The sequence below is a fragment of the Caenorhabditis elegans genome, chromosome I, assembly GCF_000002985.6.
Source record: "Caenorhabditis elegans chromosome I".
Taxonomy (NCBI): Eukaryota; Metazoa; Nematoda; class Chromadorea; order Rhabditida; family Rhabditidae; genus Caenorhabditis; species Caenorhabditis elegans.
The window spans coordinates 14,788,007-14,807,093 of record NC_003279.8 but is presented as its reverse complement, the minus strand read 5'-3'; the positions used below and the strand labels follow the sequence as shown (position 1 = coordinate 14,807,093).

At 36.3% G+C, this 19,087-nt stretch overlaps 5 protein-coding genes and 3 non-coding genes across 8 annotated transcripts; 2 read left to right on the top strand and 6 right to left on the bottom strand.

Moving 5' to 3' along the window:
- The first annotated feature begins 620 nt into the window (after positions 1-620).
- On the top strand, positions 621-765 carry Y54E5B.6. Its single transcript, NR_050762.1, has one exon. It is a non-coding gene; the product is annotated as an Unclassified non-coding RNA Y54E5B.6 (non-coding RNA).
- Y54E5B.7 lies at positions 621-765 on the bottom strand. The gene has a single exon (NR_050761.1). It is a non-coding gene; the product is annotated as an Unclassified non-coding RNA Y54E5B.7 (non-coding RNA).
- A 7,623-nt stretch (positions 766-8,388) lies between these two features.
- On the bottom strand, positions 8,389-9,434 carry blos-9 (BLOC-1-related complex subunit 8 homolog). The gene is made up of 4 exons (NM_061180.5): positions 9,343-9,434; positions 9,213-9,284; positions 9,055-9,160; positions 8,389-8,698 (listed from the first exon to the last, which is right to left on the bottom strand). Exons 1-4 carry the CDS (start codon positions 9,401-9,403, stop codon positions 8,482-8,484), a joined length of 456 nt encoding a protein of 151 aa, NP_493581.1. The 5' UTR covers positions 9,404-9,434; the 3' UTR covers positions 8,389-8,481.
- Positions 9,435-9,927: 493 nt separating this feature from the next.
- mrps-27 (Ig-like domain-containing protein) lies at positions 9,928-12,195 on the bottom strand (the record flags this gene model as incomplete). The annotated part of the gene is made up of 5 exons (NM_061179.8): positions 9,928-10,319; positions 10,874-11,230; positions 11,281-11,532; positions 11,580-11,720; positions 11,944-12,195. 5 exons carry the CDS (start codon positions 12,193-12,195, stop codon positions 10,047-10,049), a joined length of 1,275 nt encoding a protein of 424 aa, NP_493580.1. The 3' UTR covers positions 9,928-10,046.
- A 492-nt stretch (positions 12,196-12,687) lies between these two features.
- Positions 12,688-16,054, bottom strand: hinf-1 (C2H2-type domain-containing protein). Its single transcript, NM_061178.7, has 5 exons — positions 15,631-16,054; positions 14,727-15,173; positions 13,953-14,374; positions 13,552-13,668; positions 12,688-13,465 (listed from the first exon to the last, which is right to left on the bottom strand). Exons 1-5 carry the CDS (start codon positions 16,034-16,036, stop codon positions 13,232-13,234), a joined length of 1,626 nt encoding a protein of 541 aa, NP_493579.2. The 5' UTR covers positions 16,037-16,054; the 3' UTR covers positions 12,688-13,231.
- F39B2.12 lies at positions 14,523-14,611 on the bottom strand. Its single transcript, NR_050760.1, has one exon. It is a non-coding gene; the product is annotated as an Unclassified non-coding RNA F39B2.12 (non-coding RNA).
- A 105-nt stretch (positions 16,055-16,159) lies between the features above and the next one.
- uev-1 (Ubiquitin-conjugating enzyme E2 variant 1) lies at positions 16,160-16,850 on the bottom strand. Its single transcript, NM_061177.6, has 3 exons — positions 16,820-16,850; positions 16,616-16,761; positions 16,160-16,566 (listed from the first exon to the last, which is right to left on the bottom strand). The coding sequence occupies exons 1-3, from the start codon at positions 16,821-16,823 to the stop codon at positions 16,297-16,299; spliced, it is 420 nt and encodes a 139-aa protein (NP_493578.1). The 5' UTR covers positions 16,824-16,850; the 3' UTR covers positions 16,160-16,296.
- Positions 16,851-17,576: 726 nt separating this feature from the next.
- F39B2.3 (15-oxoprostaglandin 13-reductase) lies at positions 17,577-18,969 on the top strand. The gene is made up of 3 exons (NM_061176.5): positions 17,577-17,963; positions 18,047-18,129; positions 18,325-18,969. The coding sequence occupies exons 1-3, from the start codon at positions 17,612-17,614 to the stop codon at positions 18,874-18,876; spliced, it is 987 nt and encodes a 328-aa protein (NP_493577.1). The 5' UTR covers positions 17,577-17,611; the 3' UTR covers positions 18,877-18,969.
- The last annotated feature ends 118 nt before the right edge of the window (positions 18,970-19,087 follow it).

Genomic DNA, 19,087 nt, shown 5'->3' with positions numbered 1-19,087 from the left:
CAAGAGTACAAAAAAGGCACTTGTAGATTTGGGAACCTATCAAAATTTAAATTATCTGATTAGAAGATTTGAGCATCAAAATGAAGGCTACATTATCATAATTTCAGAATTTTCTAAACGTGAAGTTACTTTACATTTTTAGGAATTTATACAAAAATGTTTTTATTCCCTAAAGTATTTTAAAAAACTTCATGGTACAATTTCAAAATTGTAACTACTTTTTGAGATACGACTATAATGTAAGTACCAAGTCAAAATATTTAAAGCACTAACAAAAGGCTGGAAACGAAAAGCGCAGATTAATAAAATGAAATCATTAAAATTGATGATTTTTTTTTCATTCATTAAAAAAAGATCAGTCAAGAGTGATTGAGAGTGGCAGACAACACGACAATGAATACGAAGAGAAAGATGAGGAATCAGAAGATGTGTAGTAGCATCTTCATCAGCACCCGATGTTGAAAAGTGTGTGCGTGTGTGTGTGTGTGTGTGTGTGTAAAGTTACACTGAATTCAGATGCTAGGTGTGGATCCGATGGTGGTGGTGGAGAAGAGAGAGGGATAGAGATACCCAAAGAAACAAGGGAGAACACATTAACAGTTAGTCTAATGGCAATTGAAAGTGAGAGAGAGAGAGAGAGAGAGAGAGAGAGAGAGAGAGAGAGAGAGAGAGAGAGAGAGAGAGAGAGAGAGAGAGAGAGAGAGAGAGAGAGAGAGAGAGAGAGAGAGAGAGAGAGAGAGAGAGAGAGAGAGAGAGAGAGAAATGTAGATTGAGAGATTAGCAGAGAAAATAGTTGCATGATAAGATAGGTGGCAGTATTTTCATGGTCGTAGTAGAAAAACATCTTAAAATTCGGCTGAAATGGTCGAGAAGAACTTTAATCACTTTTGATGGAGAAAGCTTACTCCTACTCGATCAGGTCAAAACATCCGCTATAATAAGCTTGGTGTAAGTAAGTAAGTAAGTAGTTCCAAAGAAGAACAGCTTTTTAAATAAAGATGATTCTAATAGTAGGTTGATTGTGAATGGTTACTAGGTAAAGGTTATTGGGTTTAGTGGGTGTGGCGCGAAAAGAGTCGAGGACCAGGGCTAGAGGGTGAGAGGCAGAGACAAACAAATAATTGAATGTGAATTGGCGAATGAATGGGTGCATGGGCGCCGAGTGACCAGTCAAGACTGTTAGAACTTTTTTCTCTACGTCTCTCGTTTTCGATATCCCAAAATTACGATTACTTGATTTTTTCTAGATCTATCTCGAATAAGCTACACAATTTTATTATATTTCCTGGCGTATTTTCAAAGACTCTCGAAATCCATCAAGTTTGAAAATGGAAGATCTAGAAAGCTCTTACACGGCCATGGGTCGATTTACGCAATTGTTGGGTGATCATCAAAAAAGTTTGATTTATTTCACATTCGGAATTCCTATGTTATTATTTTTGGAGAAAATCGACTGTTGTTAAATAGGGTAAACATTAATTTTCTCTGAAAAAAATTGACAATGTGAATGTTAAATAGAAAATAAATTGCTCCAAAATCAAGCTTTCCAGCTGAACACTGCAAAATCTTCCTCTCATAGCGTACAAGAGCTATGTTAATCTTCCAGAATCCAACAAGAGAGATCGGTGCATTCTTGAACGCAGATAAAGTAGATTACGCAGGTTTGATGTGTAAAGCTGACAGCGTAACAATGATGGGACGAGAGCAGAAGACCAGGTGAGAAGAAACATGTATTTACATAAGAGAGGAGGAAAGAAGTAAAGCTAGATTAAAATAAGTGGTGGAAATTCTAATAAAAACTAATAAAACCACATCTAAGAACCCGTCTAATTAAAGATCACCGGGCAGAACGTGTGCTACTATCTGGTGGTGAGACACTCATAAAGCCAATAAAACGACACCACCGGTCATCTGAAGAAGCAGAACACTTAGTCGCCGTCATTGTCGCCTCTTATTCCCACATGAGAAGGCGCTGAGGACAGAAAAAAGGCAAAAAGGAAGAAAAGACATGGGACACCAGCGGCCAAAAGAGATGATGGTGGGGAGGAGGAGGAGGGGGACACAGGCGGTCGACCGAAAACGAAAAATAGAGGCGGGGCTTGGATGACGGCCAAACGGACAGACAGGGGACAGTCGGGTTGCAAGTAGCACAAAGGAGGAATGAGAGGGGCAAAAAGTATGAAGATGTGGGAGGAGGTCAGCAGAGGTGGCTTAATCCTTAATCCGACAAAAGGAGTTGAGTTCTAGTAGAGAGCATTCCTATTTGTTTATACAATGCATCTGGCAACATATGGCATTCGATCCGAGAGCAGAACGATATAAACTACTGAAATAACATATAAATTTTGTGGAGACCGTTTCAAGATGGACATGAACTTGGAAGATCGGATCCTATTAGTGTGTCTCTAATTGGTAAAAATTCGGCAGAAAGTTGGAAGCTATTACTACTGAAATGGAAAACTAATGTCAAGGAAGATGATTATGATTTCTAAATTCAGGCGGACCGTATTCCCCACGTATACTACATTGTTGCAGCGTATCATATGCTCTCTGCGATGTTCATATTTTTCATGGCAAAGAAATATTTTCACAAAGGCCGTTCTATAAAAGTTTTCATGAATATCGGGAAATGTAATGTTCCTTAATCGTTCTCACTATTATGACCGGCACTATTACAAGCGACCTTTTAGATGTCAATAGTATGAAACATTGAAAATTGTAGCTAATAACACTGATTCAACCTGAATAAGAACAATCAACGGTTACCTAGTTTCTGTCAGACAAAACAAATCAAGCAGAACATCGAACAATTACGATTGAACTTCACTTAATACGTGAAGCTGAACCACTGATAGTATTTGAATGGAAAGTTACTTTCCCTTCCCACCTCAAACCCTAATTGTAGAATGAAAAGAAACATCGTGAGAAACCGCCAATAACGTAACCCATGTTGCATATTAGACATGGTTGACCGTTATGACTAACAACTTATAATTATGGTTCTCTAGGATTTTCGATAGATGTATTGGGAAATGGACTTTTTTCCCCTTGGCACTTGAAGTGTACGGTACCCTTGAAGAGACAAAGAAACTTCGGGACCATTTCCTTCCATTAAGAATTCTCTTAACAGAGTGTCCAAAAACAAAAGAGTAAGTAGTTGGATAACCTACGAAAAAGACGATGTCGCTGCGGGAGATACCTTGACCCACGGAAGTCGTTCATTATTCTAAATTAATTGGATTTTGAGGGTGAAAATTTGGGATTTTTTTTCTATTTTTGGTAGGTTGATGTGATTTTTCTCAATAATTGTGTTATCCATAGTTTGCAACTCGTGAACATCTAGAGGAATGCAGAGGAGAGGAAGGATATGTTTTGTTTTCAGATCACGAGATAATGGAAGATGATAAACCATTTCCGGTGAAGGGAGGTGAAAATTCCTGAAACATTCAGGAATGTCTACATACTAAATTGGAAGAACTTGAGGTGAAGATCAAGATTTGAAAATGAATTAGTAAGCTATAGTGGTTGTAGGCTACTTGAGAAAGATGGTAGACTACAGTACTACCACGGACATTTTGAAACCATGAGATACTAAAAGGATACAATGCCGCGCGAACCGAGCTACTTTTTTCAGATACAGGAATCCATATAACGGATCAAAGGATCAGAGAAATCGGATCAAAACTCAAAAATGGGACAGATTGAATGGAAGAAGTGATATCTGAACAGGACTCTCTATACACTAGCTCTTGCTATCACTGGCTATGCGTGCGCACGCGGGAAGTGAGAAGGAGGACTTGGCAAATAGTCGAACTGTCCTATACTTCTCTAATAATATGGAAAAGAATAGGGGGAAAAGTTCATTGTTTGCACTAACAAGCTTCCTATATCTCTGAATTACTTGTAACACGGTGAAATGATAACCCCAATTGAAATGAGCTCAAAAAAAACTAAATTGAAAACTGGGACCTACAAGCTCACTTTTCTCGGAAAATCTCAACTTTTTTAATGGTAAAAACTTTCAGATTTTTTCGAATTCGCAAAAAAAGATATTACTTTAAGACCCTTCAAATCATTTCCATAAGGTACCAGTTGTCTTAAATACCGAATTTTGAAAACGCGTCAAAATGTGAGTAGTATTGTACTTGAGAAGGTGTTTGACACATACACATTTCTCATACTCATCCATGTTCTTCACGCCTCACAAATTTCCTTGTTTCTCAAAATTTTTTCGTTTTTTTCTCCTCCTTTTTTGTTTTCTAAACACTTTTGTGTAGTTCAAGATAGTGTAAGTGACATACAAACACACAGATCGACGGGAAAATAACTAATTGCCAAAAGTGGTTTGGAGGAAAGGGAAAGAGATGAAAAGTAGATAACTGACTGCTTCCAGCTGGTTTTTAGTGAAGAAAGTTAGGAAAAACATGGATTGTTGGGGGAAAAGGATATAGATTTCTATAACAACAATATTTAACGGACTAGTACTAATTTAAATGCGAAAGAAAATGAAGAGCTTTTGCTCTGAACAATTCGTTTAAAAATTCTTGACTATCGTTTTCTCAAGAACCATTTGAATTATTCAAAACTGGAAAGAGGGGATACACATTTTGAACAAGGCTTGCAATTTCTATTATACGTCTTACTAAACTCTCATTTCTGAGAAAGTAAGAGTTAGAGACATTTATATTGTCCAAGAAATTTTGTTTGTTAACAACTTATCGAAAAAAAAAATGCCAAGGTGGAGTAGCTAAATTTGAGTCATTGCTCTATTAGACTAAAAAATGGCCCAAACGATGGATTACGCGTTTTCGTAGATTCAGATACATTATCGGGCAATGGGTGTAGAAAATATTACCAAATTTGTTCACTCATCGACTGAAAAAAACCTTAACCAACGAAAAAAATAATCTACCAAAACCCGCGATAAAGGGTTATAATTGAAAAAAAAAAACTAATTTCCGGCTGCTGCGAAATGGAAAAGTTGGCTAAATTTGAGATTTTAGCGGAACCTTTTTTTCGACTTGGAAGCGACATAAAACTTTTCTGAAAATATCAAGATTTCTCATTATGGAATTCAGTCATCGTACATTTTTAAATAATATTTTTTGATAGCTAAATAATATATTTTTCTCAAACGATTTAACTTTGCAAAATTAATATTTTCATATTATTCAAACAAAAAACTGTGGTGCTGACGATTGCAGTGTGATAAGTGATAGTGATAAGTGGTGGATGGGAAAATGTGAGAAAAAGAGCCAATAGACCTGTCTCTCCGCGCGCGCGGAAAAGTGCGATTATTTACACCTACCTACCAGACACATACACTCTATTCGCTAATTCGGAGGAAGAATTACATTTATAGAGGCACAGAGGCTAACAAGATACCTAGTTGTAACTCTTTAGTAGGAAAATAGGAAATGGATACAATACTGGGAAGCAATTTTTTTGAAATCCAATGAAGCTCACTAGGGGTGGCAATGGGTCGCAACGGGTCGATCCGCTCCAACTTTAAGCATTAATTGTAGCGACCCCGATGAACAAATCGTCGACCCCGAATGTAAATTTTAGTTAGGGGGCAACACTTATTTGATTTTTAATCTCAAAATGATGACCCGATTGTTGGCTGAGCTGCTGTAAAATAGGCGGGTCGATCCGTTGCGACCAGTGCTGTGCGGCTCTCGGCTCTCCGCGCGAGCCGAAAGCCGACATTTTGGGCTTTTGTCGGCTCTCGGCAGGAGCCGAGAGCCGAGAAAAATTTTGACTCGGCTCTCAGCGAGAGCAGAGAGCCGAATAGAATGATGGGACTCGGCTCTTGGCGCCCGCCAAGAGCCGAAAGATTAGGTGTTTTTTCGGCTCTCGGCGCAAGCCGCGAGCCGGCATTTTGGAGCTTTTTCGGCTCTTGGCGAGAGCCGAGAGCCGAAAAAAATTCTGACTTTATATGGAAATCATTTATCAATGGATAAAATATTTAAAGAAAACGCCAAAATGACAAAAAGCGAAAGAAAATTGAAAATCGCTGTCACCATTCGAACAGAAATTCGAAAATCGAGAACGTAAATCGACACCAACGCTACAGTAGTCGTTTAAATAATTACTGTAGTTTTCGCTTCGAGATTTTTACGCGTCAAATATGTTGCTTAACTCTCTGAATAAGTGTTACCGTAATAGTTTTCACACAGTACGTATGTAAGAATTGCCGGAAATGAAATTTCCTACAAATCGCCAAACCGGCAACATGCCGATTTTCCGAAAATTTTCGGTTTGCATATTTTTTTTTGGAAATTTCAGTCTTTCAATTCCAATCCGCAAAATTGTGCGCATCCTGAATCTATTTCGAAAAGTAAGACTAACGGGCCCTGCGGGCCCGCCAGTTGTAGGGGGTGTAAGGCGAGTCCCCTTGCCGGGCGTAGGCTCTCGGCTTCGCCTCGAACCTGTTAGAGGGTTTGTGAAAATTTCAGTAGGTCAATAGGGGTCTTCTTAATTTTTGAGTTCGGTTTGACCAAAAACAGATGCACCCGATGAATCAGTTAAAGCTGAGTTTTGATTGATTGAAGTTTGAGGAGGCTTTATATTAGGGGAGACGCACCCATATTTTGTATAAAATTGAGTATTTCTATTCGAATCCCGATTACTCACAAAAAACAAAAAAATTTGTCACTTGGTAGAATTGAACCAACAACCAAAATTTCTGCAGTCATACGCACTAACCACTCGGCCATGCGGGAGACACCTCAAACTGGGATCTAGGGAAGAAAATTTTCTGGAGGAAGTCGTCTTTCGATTCCGCTTTCTTCAATAATTACATTTTGAGAAAAGGCGTTCGAAAACCGTTTATTACTGATATGTCAGCGGGAAAACGAATATTTGAAAATTTTATTACAGGATTGTACTCATTATTGATTTCCCAAAAAGGAGACGTACAGTTGAGGGCTATATCTTGTACACAAACAGATGTATAGAAGAAAACAAGTTTTGGCCTAAAAATTAATAAAAATAATATCTCTTGGCAGAGTATTTCTAATGCGAAAATCAAAAACTATGAATCAAAAATACATTCCGCAAAACTTTAGTGGAAAAAATGTTCAGGAGACCCAGGAAACCACTCCCCCCAGTACTAAATTTTTGAATTATTTTTTTCTTGAAAAATTTTCCCACTGAACTTTTTACAAATTTTATATGTCTCGATGCGTCCTCAGTCAAGAGCGAGTCACGGCAACTCGGTCCAAAACCATTTCTAATTAGTAAACTCTCAAAAACCACAACTAATTAGCTTAAAATCATTGCTAATTAGCAAAAATAAGCTAATTTACAATGGTTTTAAGCTATTTAGTTGTGGTTTTTGAGAGTTTACTAATTAGAAATGGTTTTGGACCGAGTTGCCGTGACTCGCTCTTGACTGAGTCTTGATGAGACCTACACGTCAATTTTTGGAAAACTAAGAAAAATTGAAAACTGACCGAGTTATGATTGAAAAAGTAGATTCGCGAAATAGGGGAAGTGTGCAAAATTTGGCACTTATTCGTCTTGCTCGGCCGACTCATAGAACTTTTTCCAATTCTGAGTTGAAAATCGTGTTCAGCGTACTTTTTTACGTGGGGTAAACAAAAAAACATCAAAAAAGATGAAGTAGAACTTGAGATAATGACGAAAAACTACTTTTTCGGAAAAAAAAATTTTTTTGGCAAAATGTCATTTTTTGGCCTTTTGTTTTATCACAACTTTTTTCCATTTGCACTTATGAACTCAAACTTTTTTTCAAAAAATCAGTCTCTCTGAGTAGTATCTTGCACATGAGTTTGAAACAAAACAGAGCAAAACCCGAATTTTAATTCAATTAAAACATGCTTTTTTGGGGGTAAAAAGAGCAACAAAAATTTTTTTCAAACTGGGGAAAGCCGTCCTGGGCTCAGTTTTGCTCCAAACTTAGTGCCGTTTTTTGCTCCACCGTGGGGCAAAATATTTCTAGTAGGATTTCAAATATTAGATCATGAAATCACACGGCTCTGGAGTTATTAACGAAAACAAAAGGGGACATTTTTTCGCAAGCCAAAAAAAACGCGAAAAAACGCGAAAAAGGGGCGGAGTCGCCACACTCGGCATTTATTAGAGGCTGCTTGGCAGAAAATTCTATAAAACTATCGAAAGAAAACAATTTTAAAAAGGCAAAGTTTCAAGTGTTTTCGTCATAAAAAAATCGCTCTAAATTGCCGGCAAATCTGATATCCGGCAATTTGCCAGAATTGAAAACTTCCGGTAAATCCACAAACCGGCGTATGTAATAAAACTATGGAATGCAACGCTTTAAAGAAATAACTAAAATTTTGCAAATAAAATCATAATTCGATTTCAGATAGTTGACTGAAAGAAATAAAATTGGCTCGATACATTGTTTTATTACAATTTTCAGATAGAAATTTCAAATAAATACAAAGAGATCAATAAAGTAGCACGTATCAAAATAAATTTTAACTATTAAATTTATTATGCATCATTTGAAGTTGAGGCTTCTGTAGAGTGTACACGCGTTGCCACATTGTGCAACGACTTGCTCCGTCCTTTTACAGTTGAAGATTCCGCTGATGACGTGGCTTTTCGTGTTGAATCGAAATCCAATTGTTGCTTATAGAACATGCAATTTCTGAGCAATTCGATACAGTTGTCAAATGCTGACGTCGCATTTTGCATGCTTGTCGTTGTGCTGGAAAAATCGATTTTTCTCATATTTTAACTTTTTAATTTTTTAAAAAGTGTCTTAGATTATAAAGTTTTTTACGAAAATTTGAAAAATTAGTGAATGATTGAATACAATTCAGTTTTTTTTTCGAAAATTTCAGAGTTTTGAAAAAAAATGTTCTCGAAATAATTTTTTTCGGTTTTTATCTTGAAAATGTTCAATAAATTCCGGTAATTTCCAAAATTTGAAATTTTTTCTCGATTCAAAATCTCTGGAACGTTTTCTTGCTTTTTTAGAAAAAATAACTCAAATCTGTATTTTGGAGACAATTTTACCAATTTAAAATTTTCAAAAAATTGCACTTCAGCCAAATTAAGTACCTTAGCGTGTTTTCCAGATCGAATTGAGCTCCAGAAAGTGTTGCTGACTGTTGAGTGAGCATTATTCTTCGGTTCACGAGTCCTGGTAAGCTTCTGACCGTATGTTCTAAAAGTTATAAATTGTCGAAAATTGGTATTATTTATCAACAAAAAAAAACCTTGAAGTCTGTACAGCGCAAGAGACGGTTCGTTGTCCAGTAGTCGCACGCTTTCACATATTCGTTCGGAAACTGAAAAATAGTTCGGTTTATTATTCAGCTCAAAATAATGAGGATAAAAATAACCGACTAATTCTTGATCGACTTTCAATTTCACGGGTCCGATTCGGTGTAGACGATGGATCAGGCATATTCTGTTTTGAAGGTAATAATTGAGATTCTGAAATATTTTGATCGAATTTCCAGAATTAGTCAAAAAATAAAATTTTTGGCAATTTTCTGTATGTTTCAATTTGTTTTTTCTTGTTCTGATTAAAAATCCCATATTTTCCTATAAAATTTATAGTTTCCCGGGGAATTTATCCGTCTTCTTTTTAGCAAGTTTTTTTCAGCAGAAGAAAACAATAAATAAATAAATAAAATAATTTTTCAAGAAAACTCTAAAAAATCTGAACAATTTTTCGTTTTTTTTTTCCTTTTATTTTTTTTTTAATTCAATTTAAATTTGCCAATTTCTTTTTCGAAAAAAATAAACTAAAATCGAAAAATTTCAGTTTTTCAAATAAAAAAAATTCAATTTTTTAAAAGATTTTTGCTGAGACACTGGAAAATCCAAAGAATTATCGTTTTTTGCAAAAAAAATTTAATTTAAGATAAATAGATATTCAAACTGGACAAATAACCAAAAAAAAACGAAAAAGCAATTAAAATTAATAATTTTTCAATATTTTATGAAAAAACTAGAAAACAACGAGAAAGAAACAATAGAGCAACGAAGAAAAAAACTATACTAAAACACTCTGAAATTCATAATTTTTCACAAAAATTGCATATTTAAACAGTAGATTCTTTCTTCTTATGTCTCTGTTTAGATTCTTCATCGATTTGTGTATTTTCGGCGGCCCGTTTCTCCCAGATTAATCGATTCTTGAAAAAGCTCATTTGTTCTTCTTGCTCGTCCAACTGTTTCAGCTCTCCACGAATCTCATCTTGACGTAATCGGAGCAACACTTTTTGAGCTTGAGATTTCGCCAAAGCCTGACGACGTTCATTCCATTCCCCGAAGAGCTTCGTTTGCACGGCGCAGAGAGAATCTTCTTCGCTGACCTGAAAAAATTGTTTAAAGTTTTAAAATATCCAGAAAAAACGGAATTTTGGATTAAGATTTATTAAAAGTGTGTGTGAATAATTGAAATCAACGGTGTGTTGATAAATCTGCATTCTCGGTATGTCTCTTTTTAAAGGTGGTGTAGTCGAATGTTCTTTATTGCTTTATTAGACCCAATTTTTTTTTGTTGAAAACTCCGAATTTCATAATGAAACTTCTTGAAAACTTTTATAAAAAAATTATGTTGAAATGACGTAAAATTAGTTAAAATTTGAAATTTGACTTGTCAAGCGGCAGGAAACTAACTTTTTTGAACTCACCGTGTAACGAATTTTTCGGAAAAAAATTAATTAGCGACATTTTTTCAAGTATTATGTTTTACATTTTACTACGTTTTATTCCAATTTTTATAGGAAGCACTGAAAAATTGGATAAATCGAAGAAATATCACGTTTTAAACTTTTTTCTGAAAACCGGAACAAAAATCTATTTTTTTAAAATTATTACATTTTCTCAATTGAAAATTTGAAATTTAAAATATTCTCAATCATACCTGAATTTTCTTCAAATGTTCCAAAATAATATCACTGAGTTTCTCCTTTGCCTCTTCAACCTCTCCGATAGACTCCAAAATGTTTTTCACACCGGCTTCTTCCTCTTTCCCAGCCAATTTCCCAGCCACAATTGATTTAACACACGGAATCGCCGTGGAAATCGTCGAATTGGCTTCTGCGAGTTTTTCAAAGAGCACTGCTCCAAGAGCATTTAAACTGGATTTCAGTTGAGAATCGATAAATTTCGTGTCCCGGGACAGCCATTGAAGAGACTTTCCGATTAAATGATGAGGATTTGAAAGATCAAAGTGTTCATCAAAGCTGTCATTTTTGAGATATGGGAATTTGAATGTTCTCTGAAATTGATGACATTTAAATAATAATAATAGAAATATTATTTTCCTACAATATCATCATCATTAATATCCTCTTCCTCATCATCTGCACCTCCGAGATCAAGCGTCTGTTGCTCAACAGGTAATTCAACCCATTTTGCACAAACATATAATCCAAGAATATTCAAAAGCTCATTATCAAGTTCTTCTTGTTGAATCATCCATGTAACAATACGAGCGGCCGCTTGAATATTTGACGTCTTCAGAAAATGATCAATGACAATGCAGGCAAGATGTTGATTCAGAAATACGCCATAGTTGATCTGTATTACTTTTCGATTTTATAGTGATCTCCTATGACTATCCTTACCGGGTCATTAGCCAACGTGATAATAGTCTCCGGTTGGTATTTGAGAAGCAGTCGAACAATTGCATATTCACTTGATTCCAACTTTTCTGCTGCTTTCACACTATGCCGAAGCTTATACAGTAGTTCGATGACGTCATCTACCTGAAAAATTGATTATTATCCATACAAAAGCTTATTTAAAGGTGGAGTACCGATTTCTGAGATTTATTTTTGAATTACCCCCAACCCTTCTCCCTTGATCCTCAATATCTTAGTGAAAAAATTCAAAATTATTAGGAATGAGGGGAAAATTGGGGGTCATTTAAAAATATTAATATTTCTCAGATTTAGGTACTCTCCTTTAATTTAATAAACTGATTATTACTTGATCTTTCTGCTCAGCAACACATACAGCTGCATCAACATCAACTGCACTTGCATATCCACCACCAATAAACTTCTTCTGTACAGCACTGATCCATTCATAGTCTCCACCCAATCCGAGTTTACCAAGAGCCACGTGGCGATCCGACCACTCTTTTTCCAGTGAAAAACTTGAGGAGAGAACGGGCTGTCGAATGGATTTTTGGAAATTTCGGCGAGTTATAAAAGTTCGAAGAAGGTTTTTAGAGAGCATCTGAAGATGAAATATTATTTTATTGGGGTCTTACAATTAGCAATTTAAATTTTCAACAATCCGGCAATTATCGGTATGTTTTGAATTTTTAAAGTTCGAAATCAAGTTAAGTTCTCGAATTCGATAATTTTTCACCGTTTTTAGAAAGAAAAAACATTCTGACATTGTTTCAGAGAAATTGAAATTTAACTCTTAAAAGTTACATATTTTGTCGTTTTTTTGTTGAAAATCGAGAAATTCAGTTTTTTTTTTTAATTTTCATTTACAAAGAATGTCAATCAGTTTTTAAGAAAAATATAGAAAATTGCATCAAAAATAAAATTGGACTTTTTCGGAAAATCAGTAAATAGTTTTTCAGTAGTCATAAAATTTTCAATTCTCCAGAATTTAAATAAATTTCCTTTTGTAATCGCCTATTTTAATAGTTTTTTTTTTTTTTTGGAAAATAATGAATTGGTTTCATACCGCATTTAGAGACAAATTGATTGTCCAACAATACGTGTAGATATTTATTTCAGATTAGATAATTGAAAAAAAAAATCCAAAGTTAAAAGGAAATAATTATTAAATTATAAATTAGAACATTGAAAATTTTGCAAACAGTACAAGTATATATCAAATGTGTTTGTGGGAGAAGACACGTGGCATACGTGTTTAAAGTGAATTGGGGCATCGATCGATTGATTGTAAGACAACTTGGTGAGAGGGGTGTAGTAATAAGGAAAGAATGGATAGAGCGAGAGATCGAATAGATAGAAGCATAATAAATAGAACAAAAAAGGCGATTATTTGGTAAGAATTGGTGGAAAAAAAAAGAAAGCATGCGATTGAGAGGGGTAGAGATCAGAATATTACTGAAAGAGAATAATTAAAATGAGAGGTGTGGATAATAGGGGAATTCGCTTTAAACCACAAAAAAGTGAGCTGAAATTCAGAAATAGTTGCTTCTGTGGTATTTTTGAGCGAAATCCCCCTTCTTCCTTAACATAAAGGTGGATAAATTATGTGAGGGCAATTTAACATATTTAATAATCATTTAATATGGAACATGTTGATGGTGGTGATGGGCTTGATCCTCTCCAGACTCTCCTCTAAACAACTTTTTCGTCTGAAGTCGCATAAGTCCATCGGCACACTTTTTGTAAGTAAAACGACTGAATCCATAGGGTATCTGGAGACGATGTTGACGGGTTAAATGGCGTCCCAATGCAAATCCAGTAGTATATGTTCGGTCACACAAATGGCATGTATATGGGGATGGATTGAAATTCTGAAAATCGGATGATTAAACGATTAGAATAAAATAAATCCACGAGTTTTCTTATATCGATTTTCTGAAAAAAAAACACCGGTTACCTCATCATGTTCTTTCATATGCTTCATGAGCTGTTTCTTCCACTTAAACTTCTCCGGACAATGCTTGCAACTGTACATGACGTCAGAATGGTACACAGCGTGACGGTTGAGCTCACTCTGAAAATTTTGAAATTTTTTAAAAATATTTTGTAATAAAAAGTATGTTCGAAAGGCTGCGACACCGAGAAGTTGGCAAAAACTTTGATTTTAGCAGAAAATGAGCTTTGTTGTAGAAATTTGAGAAATTTTCAAAATGTCTCATTACGAAATTCGGTAGATTTGGGCAATTTTAAAGCCCATAAGACATTTTTTTGAACTAAAATCTAAAATTGCCTGAAGCTTGATAAATTGATATTCATTTACAATTTTTCCTAAAAATTCGACAAAAATATTTTTCTTACCTCTGTGAAGAACAATTTGCTGCAAGTATCACATTTGAAATCTTTGGATCGTCTTGAATGCTTTGTCATTAAATGCCTATGAAGTTCTGCTCGGCAACCCAATCCAAGTGAGCATAGTGGGCACGTAAGACTGACTAAATGCCGTGTAACATGCATACATAACGCTTTTTCAGTTCCAAATCGCTTTTGACACAGTTTGCATAGATACGGATCTTCCATTTCCGGGTTCTTCATCAGAATTGTTCGTCGGAGACAATGATCGTAGAGCTTGTCGCGTCGGGAGAAGAATCGAGCACAGAATGGGCACGCGAGCACCTTCTCACCGCTGTGGTGACGAGCGTGACGTCGGAGATTGGCTTTTGAATCGGCAACTTGTGTGCAGGCGGTCCATTTACACGGGAACACCACTTTTTTGTCGCCATCTGTGTAGAATATTAGAATTTAAAAGGAAATTTTTTGTTGGAATAATCTTGAGCGGAAAATTAGATGCTATTTAATTATCATCCTCAATTGCAAATTTAGGTCGTATTTCACGATTTTTCGTTGATGAAAATTCTTTTTCAGTCAATTAGTATACAAATCACCGTAATCAACAAAAAATCGTGAAATAACAGACCAAAATCTGCAATCAGGGCGATAATTAAGTAAGAAATAAATTCCGGCATTGAAAGTTGTCCAGTTAAACAAAAAATTCGATGAAAATTTCAGTTTTTTAAAGTGAAAACAAATTTCTTCAGGAAATTTAATTGTCACTGTCCAGAAATCCTTACTCACTCGAAAAATTCTGTTGAATTCTATCAACATCGCCAACACCATCAATGTGATGTCCGACATGATCAAACAGTTCGGTTAATGAGTTAAACGGCATTCCACAATCCTCCCATTGACAATTCAGCAGCATTCCTTCATAATTAATATTTGTACATGGCTCAAAACCACAACTCTCTATTCCAATATAATCTTCCTTTTCAATCAGTGCTTCTGATCCTTTTTGCTGACAATCTGCTTGGAATACGTGCATTGAGACGTGTCGGTGGAGTTGGAATATCGAATCGAGATGCTTGTTGCACCCGCGAACTTTGCACTGAACAGTATTCATATGGTTCCCATTTTGAACTCCTTCCTCGATTACTGACACGTGGCCGAATAAATGATCAACGAACTCGTCCTTGCTCGACGAGCTAGACACACATTGACCCCATAGGCAGACGAATGTGAAAACTGAAAAATTAAATTGTTTAGTTTTAAACAAAAGTTGGCGTGATGGATCAGATTGAGCCTCGTCGCGACCATGGGTTCAGCATGTGAAAATATATCGTTGAAATTGATTTCAATGTGGCTTATATTTATATTTTGGCAATACTTCGAATCCATTTTAGAAATTCAAAAAATATTGAATTTCAGAGGTTTTACACATCATTTTGTAGCCCGATTTTCAAAAAATTTCTTGACTTTAAAAGCAGTGTAAAACCTCTGAAATTCAATATTTTTGAATGTTATAAATAAATTCGAAGCACCGCCGAAATATATAAGCCACATTTAAATAATTTTAAACGATGTATCTTCTACTGAAAATTCAGAATTTATTGAAATTAAAATGCGTACCCCTATTGGGCATATACGTTCAAAATCTTCCGAACCGTTAGTACTCATTGTCGAAAATCTGAATATTAATTACCTTGTGGATCATCCGACGATCGTTCACACCAAGTCATTGGCAACCAATGATTCATAACTTCTTCGCTAAGCTCTCCGCTCTCAGAATCGTTACTCGACGCTCTGGAAGCTCGAGGAGTGTGAGTAGAAAACCTTGTTGCAGACGAGATCGGTGCAGGTGTACGGAAAGAGTCCACAGAATCCTGACTATCTGAGTCTTGACTATCAATCATATAATGTAAATGTTGTTGTGGCTGGTGCTGATGGTGGTGATGATGATGATGTGGTGGTGCTGTTGGTGCGTACAAATTATGACGGGGATCCGGCTCGGCAATTCCAAACGAATTATAGTACGGAGGATGCTGGCTGGATGGTTGATATTGAATGTCGAAATCGAATTTGACTGGTTTCAAATCGGCATATGACATACTTTAGGATAATTGAATCTGAAAAACATGATTGAAATCTCGAAAGAGACAGTAATTGAGCAGGTAGGTATGAAATGCGTTAAAATTACGCAAAAATGAAGAACAAAAAATAAAAAAATCACATTGAAATTTTAAAATTTTACATGGAAATTGAATGGCGAATAATATAATAATTATAAATAAAGTGTGGGGGAAAAGTTCGAGGGGAAAGCTACTACCGGGGAGAGTAAACTGGGTATACAAAAAATCAATAAAAGAATTTAGAACATGGCGCCCTCTGCCGGTTGCTGCAATTTCAGATTCTCTTTGGCCATCATCATGTTCTTGCGGATATCCTCGAGCACGGTCTTGATCATGTAACTATTGCTCCAGTTGCGAAGTGTTGTCAAATTTCGCTTATCAATCACTCCATTGCTCTGATTGACTCCCACCATGTGAACTTTGGTGGTGAAACGAACGGTTGGTGGCTCTCGCGGATAATTCCCGCCGCACTGGATTTGCAGATTGTAGATTCGCGATTCGTATGGAGTCTGAAAGCAAAAAACTAATAATAAAAAATGATTAATTCCGCTGACTCACTCTCGGTGGACCAATGATGGAAGCAGTCCATCTGGTGAGAGTCATATCGCTGTCATCCTCCAAACCCCACGAAATGTTTCCATCTCCCTTGCCTTTTTGTCCTTCTTCAAGTTCTTCCAGCAGACGGAAATTGCGTGGTACATCGACTGGAAAAGAGAAAAATATGCGAAAATAATCATTTTTGAATTTAGAAAGCGAACTTACCCATTTTGAAAGTGCCCAAGTTGCTGGAACGCTGAAAATTGAAATTATTAACAAAGAAATTTGCTTTAAAATCCGAAAAATCAAGAAAAAATCGATAATTTCGTCGGACAATCCGCCTGCTAGCACGGCTTGACGCTCGTTTGCCGCGCGCTCATTCGATTTGTGTGAGTGCCCAGTGGAGCGCGTTTGCTAAGGCTAACTGTGTAGTCCTCTCGGACAAGATCTGTGAACATTGAAATGAAACACTTGGGTTCAATAAAATCACAAGAAAATGATGACAATTTTGTTTGCGACCGAAAAAAAATTATAAAAATTGAATATTGGTTATCATCGTTTCAATCTTTGTTTTGTATTAAAGGCACAGCTGCTAAAAATTGTTTTTTTTTTTTCAATTTTGCTAAAAGAAAATCAATTTTCTGATTTTTTGTTGAGTTCCCGTGCAAATCAATGTCCTAGCTTTTTAAAATTGTTTTTTGTTATGTAATTCTAATCAAATTTTGTCGAATTTTCAGAGATTTTCTGCTAAAACACTAAAAATAGTCTAAAAGTCGATAATTTGATAAACATTTACTCAAACCTTTTACGGAAAAATGAAACAAAAGTTGCAAAAATATAGTAATTTCGCAATTTTCTGAACGCGTACTTAAAGGTACACGGTTTGATTCGGATTGGTCCCGCCACAAAGTGTTACCATAACATTTTTCTCGCTGCGAGACCCATCCGAATAAATCCGTGCGCCTAATCAGTGCGAGTACGCATTTCATATTACTGATAAGTGCCATTTTTAGAACAATGAGCAAATCGATTTGCAAATCAAGCATGCGCGCAGCTGTAGTCCGACGATTCGGAGCACCTGATGTCATAGAAGCCGTCGAGAGTGATATGCCCAGGCTTGAAAAAAACCAGGTTCTCGTTCGGAATTACGCTGCCGGTGTCAATCCAGTTGACACATATATTCGTGCTGGTCAGTATGGAAAACTACCAAATCTTCCATATGTACCAGGAAAAGATGGAGCCGGATTCGTCGAACTTGTGGGAGAAAGCGTTAAAAATGTGAAAGTCGGCGATCGAGTCTGGTATGGATCAGAAGCGGACAGTACAGCAGAGTATGTTGCGGTGAATCGACCATTCGAGTTGCCGGAAGGTAAAAGAATCATTGCGCAACGGGTTACTGTAGCTAGTTGCCCGCGTGGCGAGACCTAAGATATAGCTAAAATCTCATTTCAGGAGTTTCGTTTGAGGAAGGAGCTTCTCTCGGAGTGCCTTATCTTACCGCTTATCGTGCATTGTTTCATCTTGCTGGTGCAAAGGTTTGACTTTTATTTATTATTAAATGGTTCATAGAGAATATTAAAATTTTGGCAAAAACGTATCAAAATTAGGAGGCAAAATCAATACAAATCAATCTTTACAAAGCCAACTTGACCATCTGTTCCATCTCAAACAAGGGGCGGTCTAAAATACGACCATCTGCTGTTCCCTCCCAAAACTAATTCTCTTCTCAGACTGGCGACGTTATACTTGTACACGGAGCATCTGGTGGAGTGGGAAGTGCACTGATGCAGCTGGCTGCCTGGAGGAACATTGAAGCTGTTGGCACTGCTGGATCTGCTGATGGGATCCGGTTCGTGAAGAGTCTTGGTGCACGGAATGTCTATAATCATTCGGATAAGCAATATGTGTCGAAAATGAAAAATGATTATCCAGGAGGCTTCAACCACATTTTCGAAATGGCTGCTCACACAAATCTGAACACGGACCTCGGATTGCTGGCTCCACGTGGTAGAGTTGCAGTAATTGGAAATCGCGCCGAGACCACGATCAACGCAAGACAACTTATGGTTACAGAAGGAGCTGTTTACGGTGTAGCATTGGGAATGTCTTCCGAGGCTGAGCTCTTGGACTTTGGCATCAACATTGTCTCATTCTTGAAGGAAACCGAGTTTCGTCCACTTATAAACAAATTGTATCGTCTCGAGCAATTAGGACTGGCTCATGAGGAAATTATGAACAACAAGGGAGCGAAAGGAAATCTTGTAGTGCAAATCGAACATTAATTCATTATTTTAACACGCCATTTAAAGGAATGTAAATGAGAATAAACTGTACTTTTTATGAAGATATGAAAAAAATAAATTAATCTAGATTTCAGCTTCTTGAAACTGATTTTCAACAGAAATTTGGCAAATCAGTCCAAATGTCAGTTTACCTACAATAAAAGTCAAGATATTTAAATGTGTGAAATGTATTATATATGTAGTAGTTTTT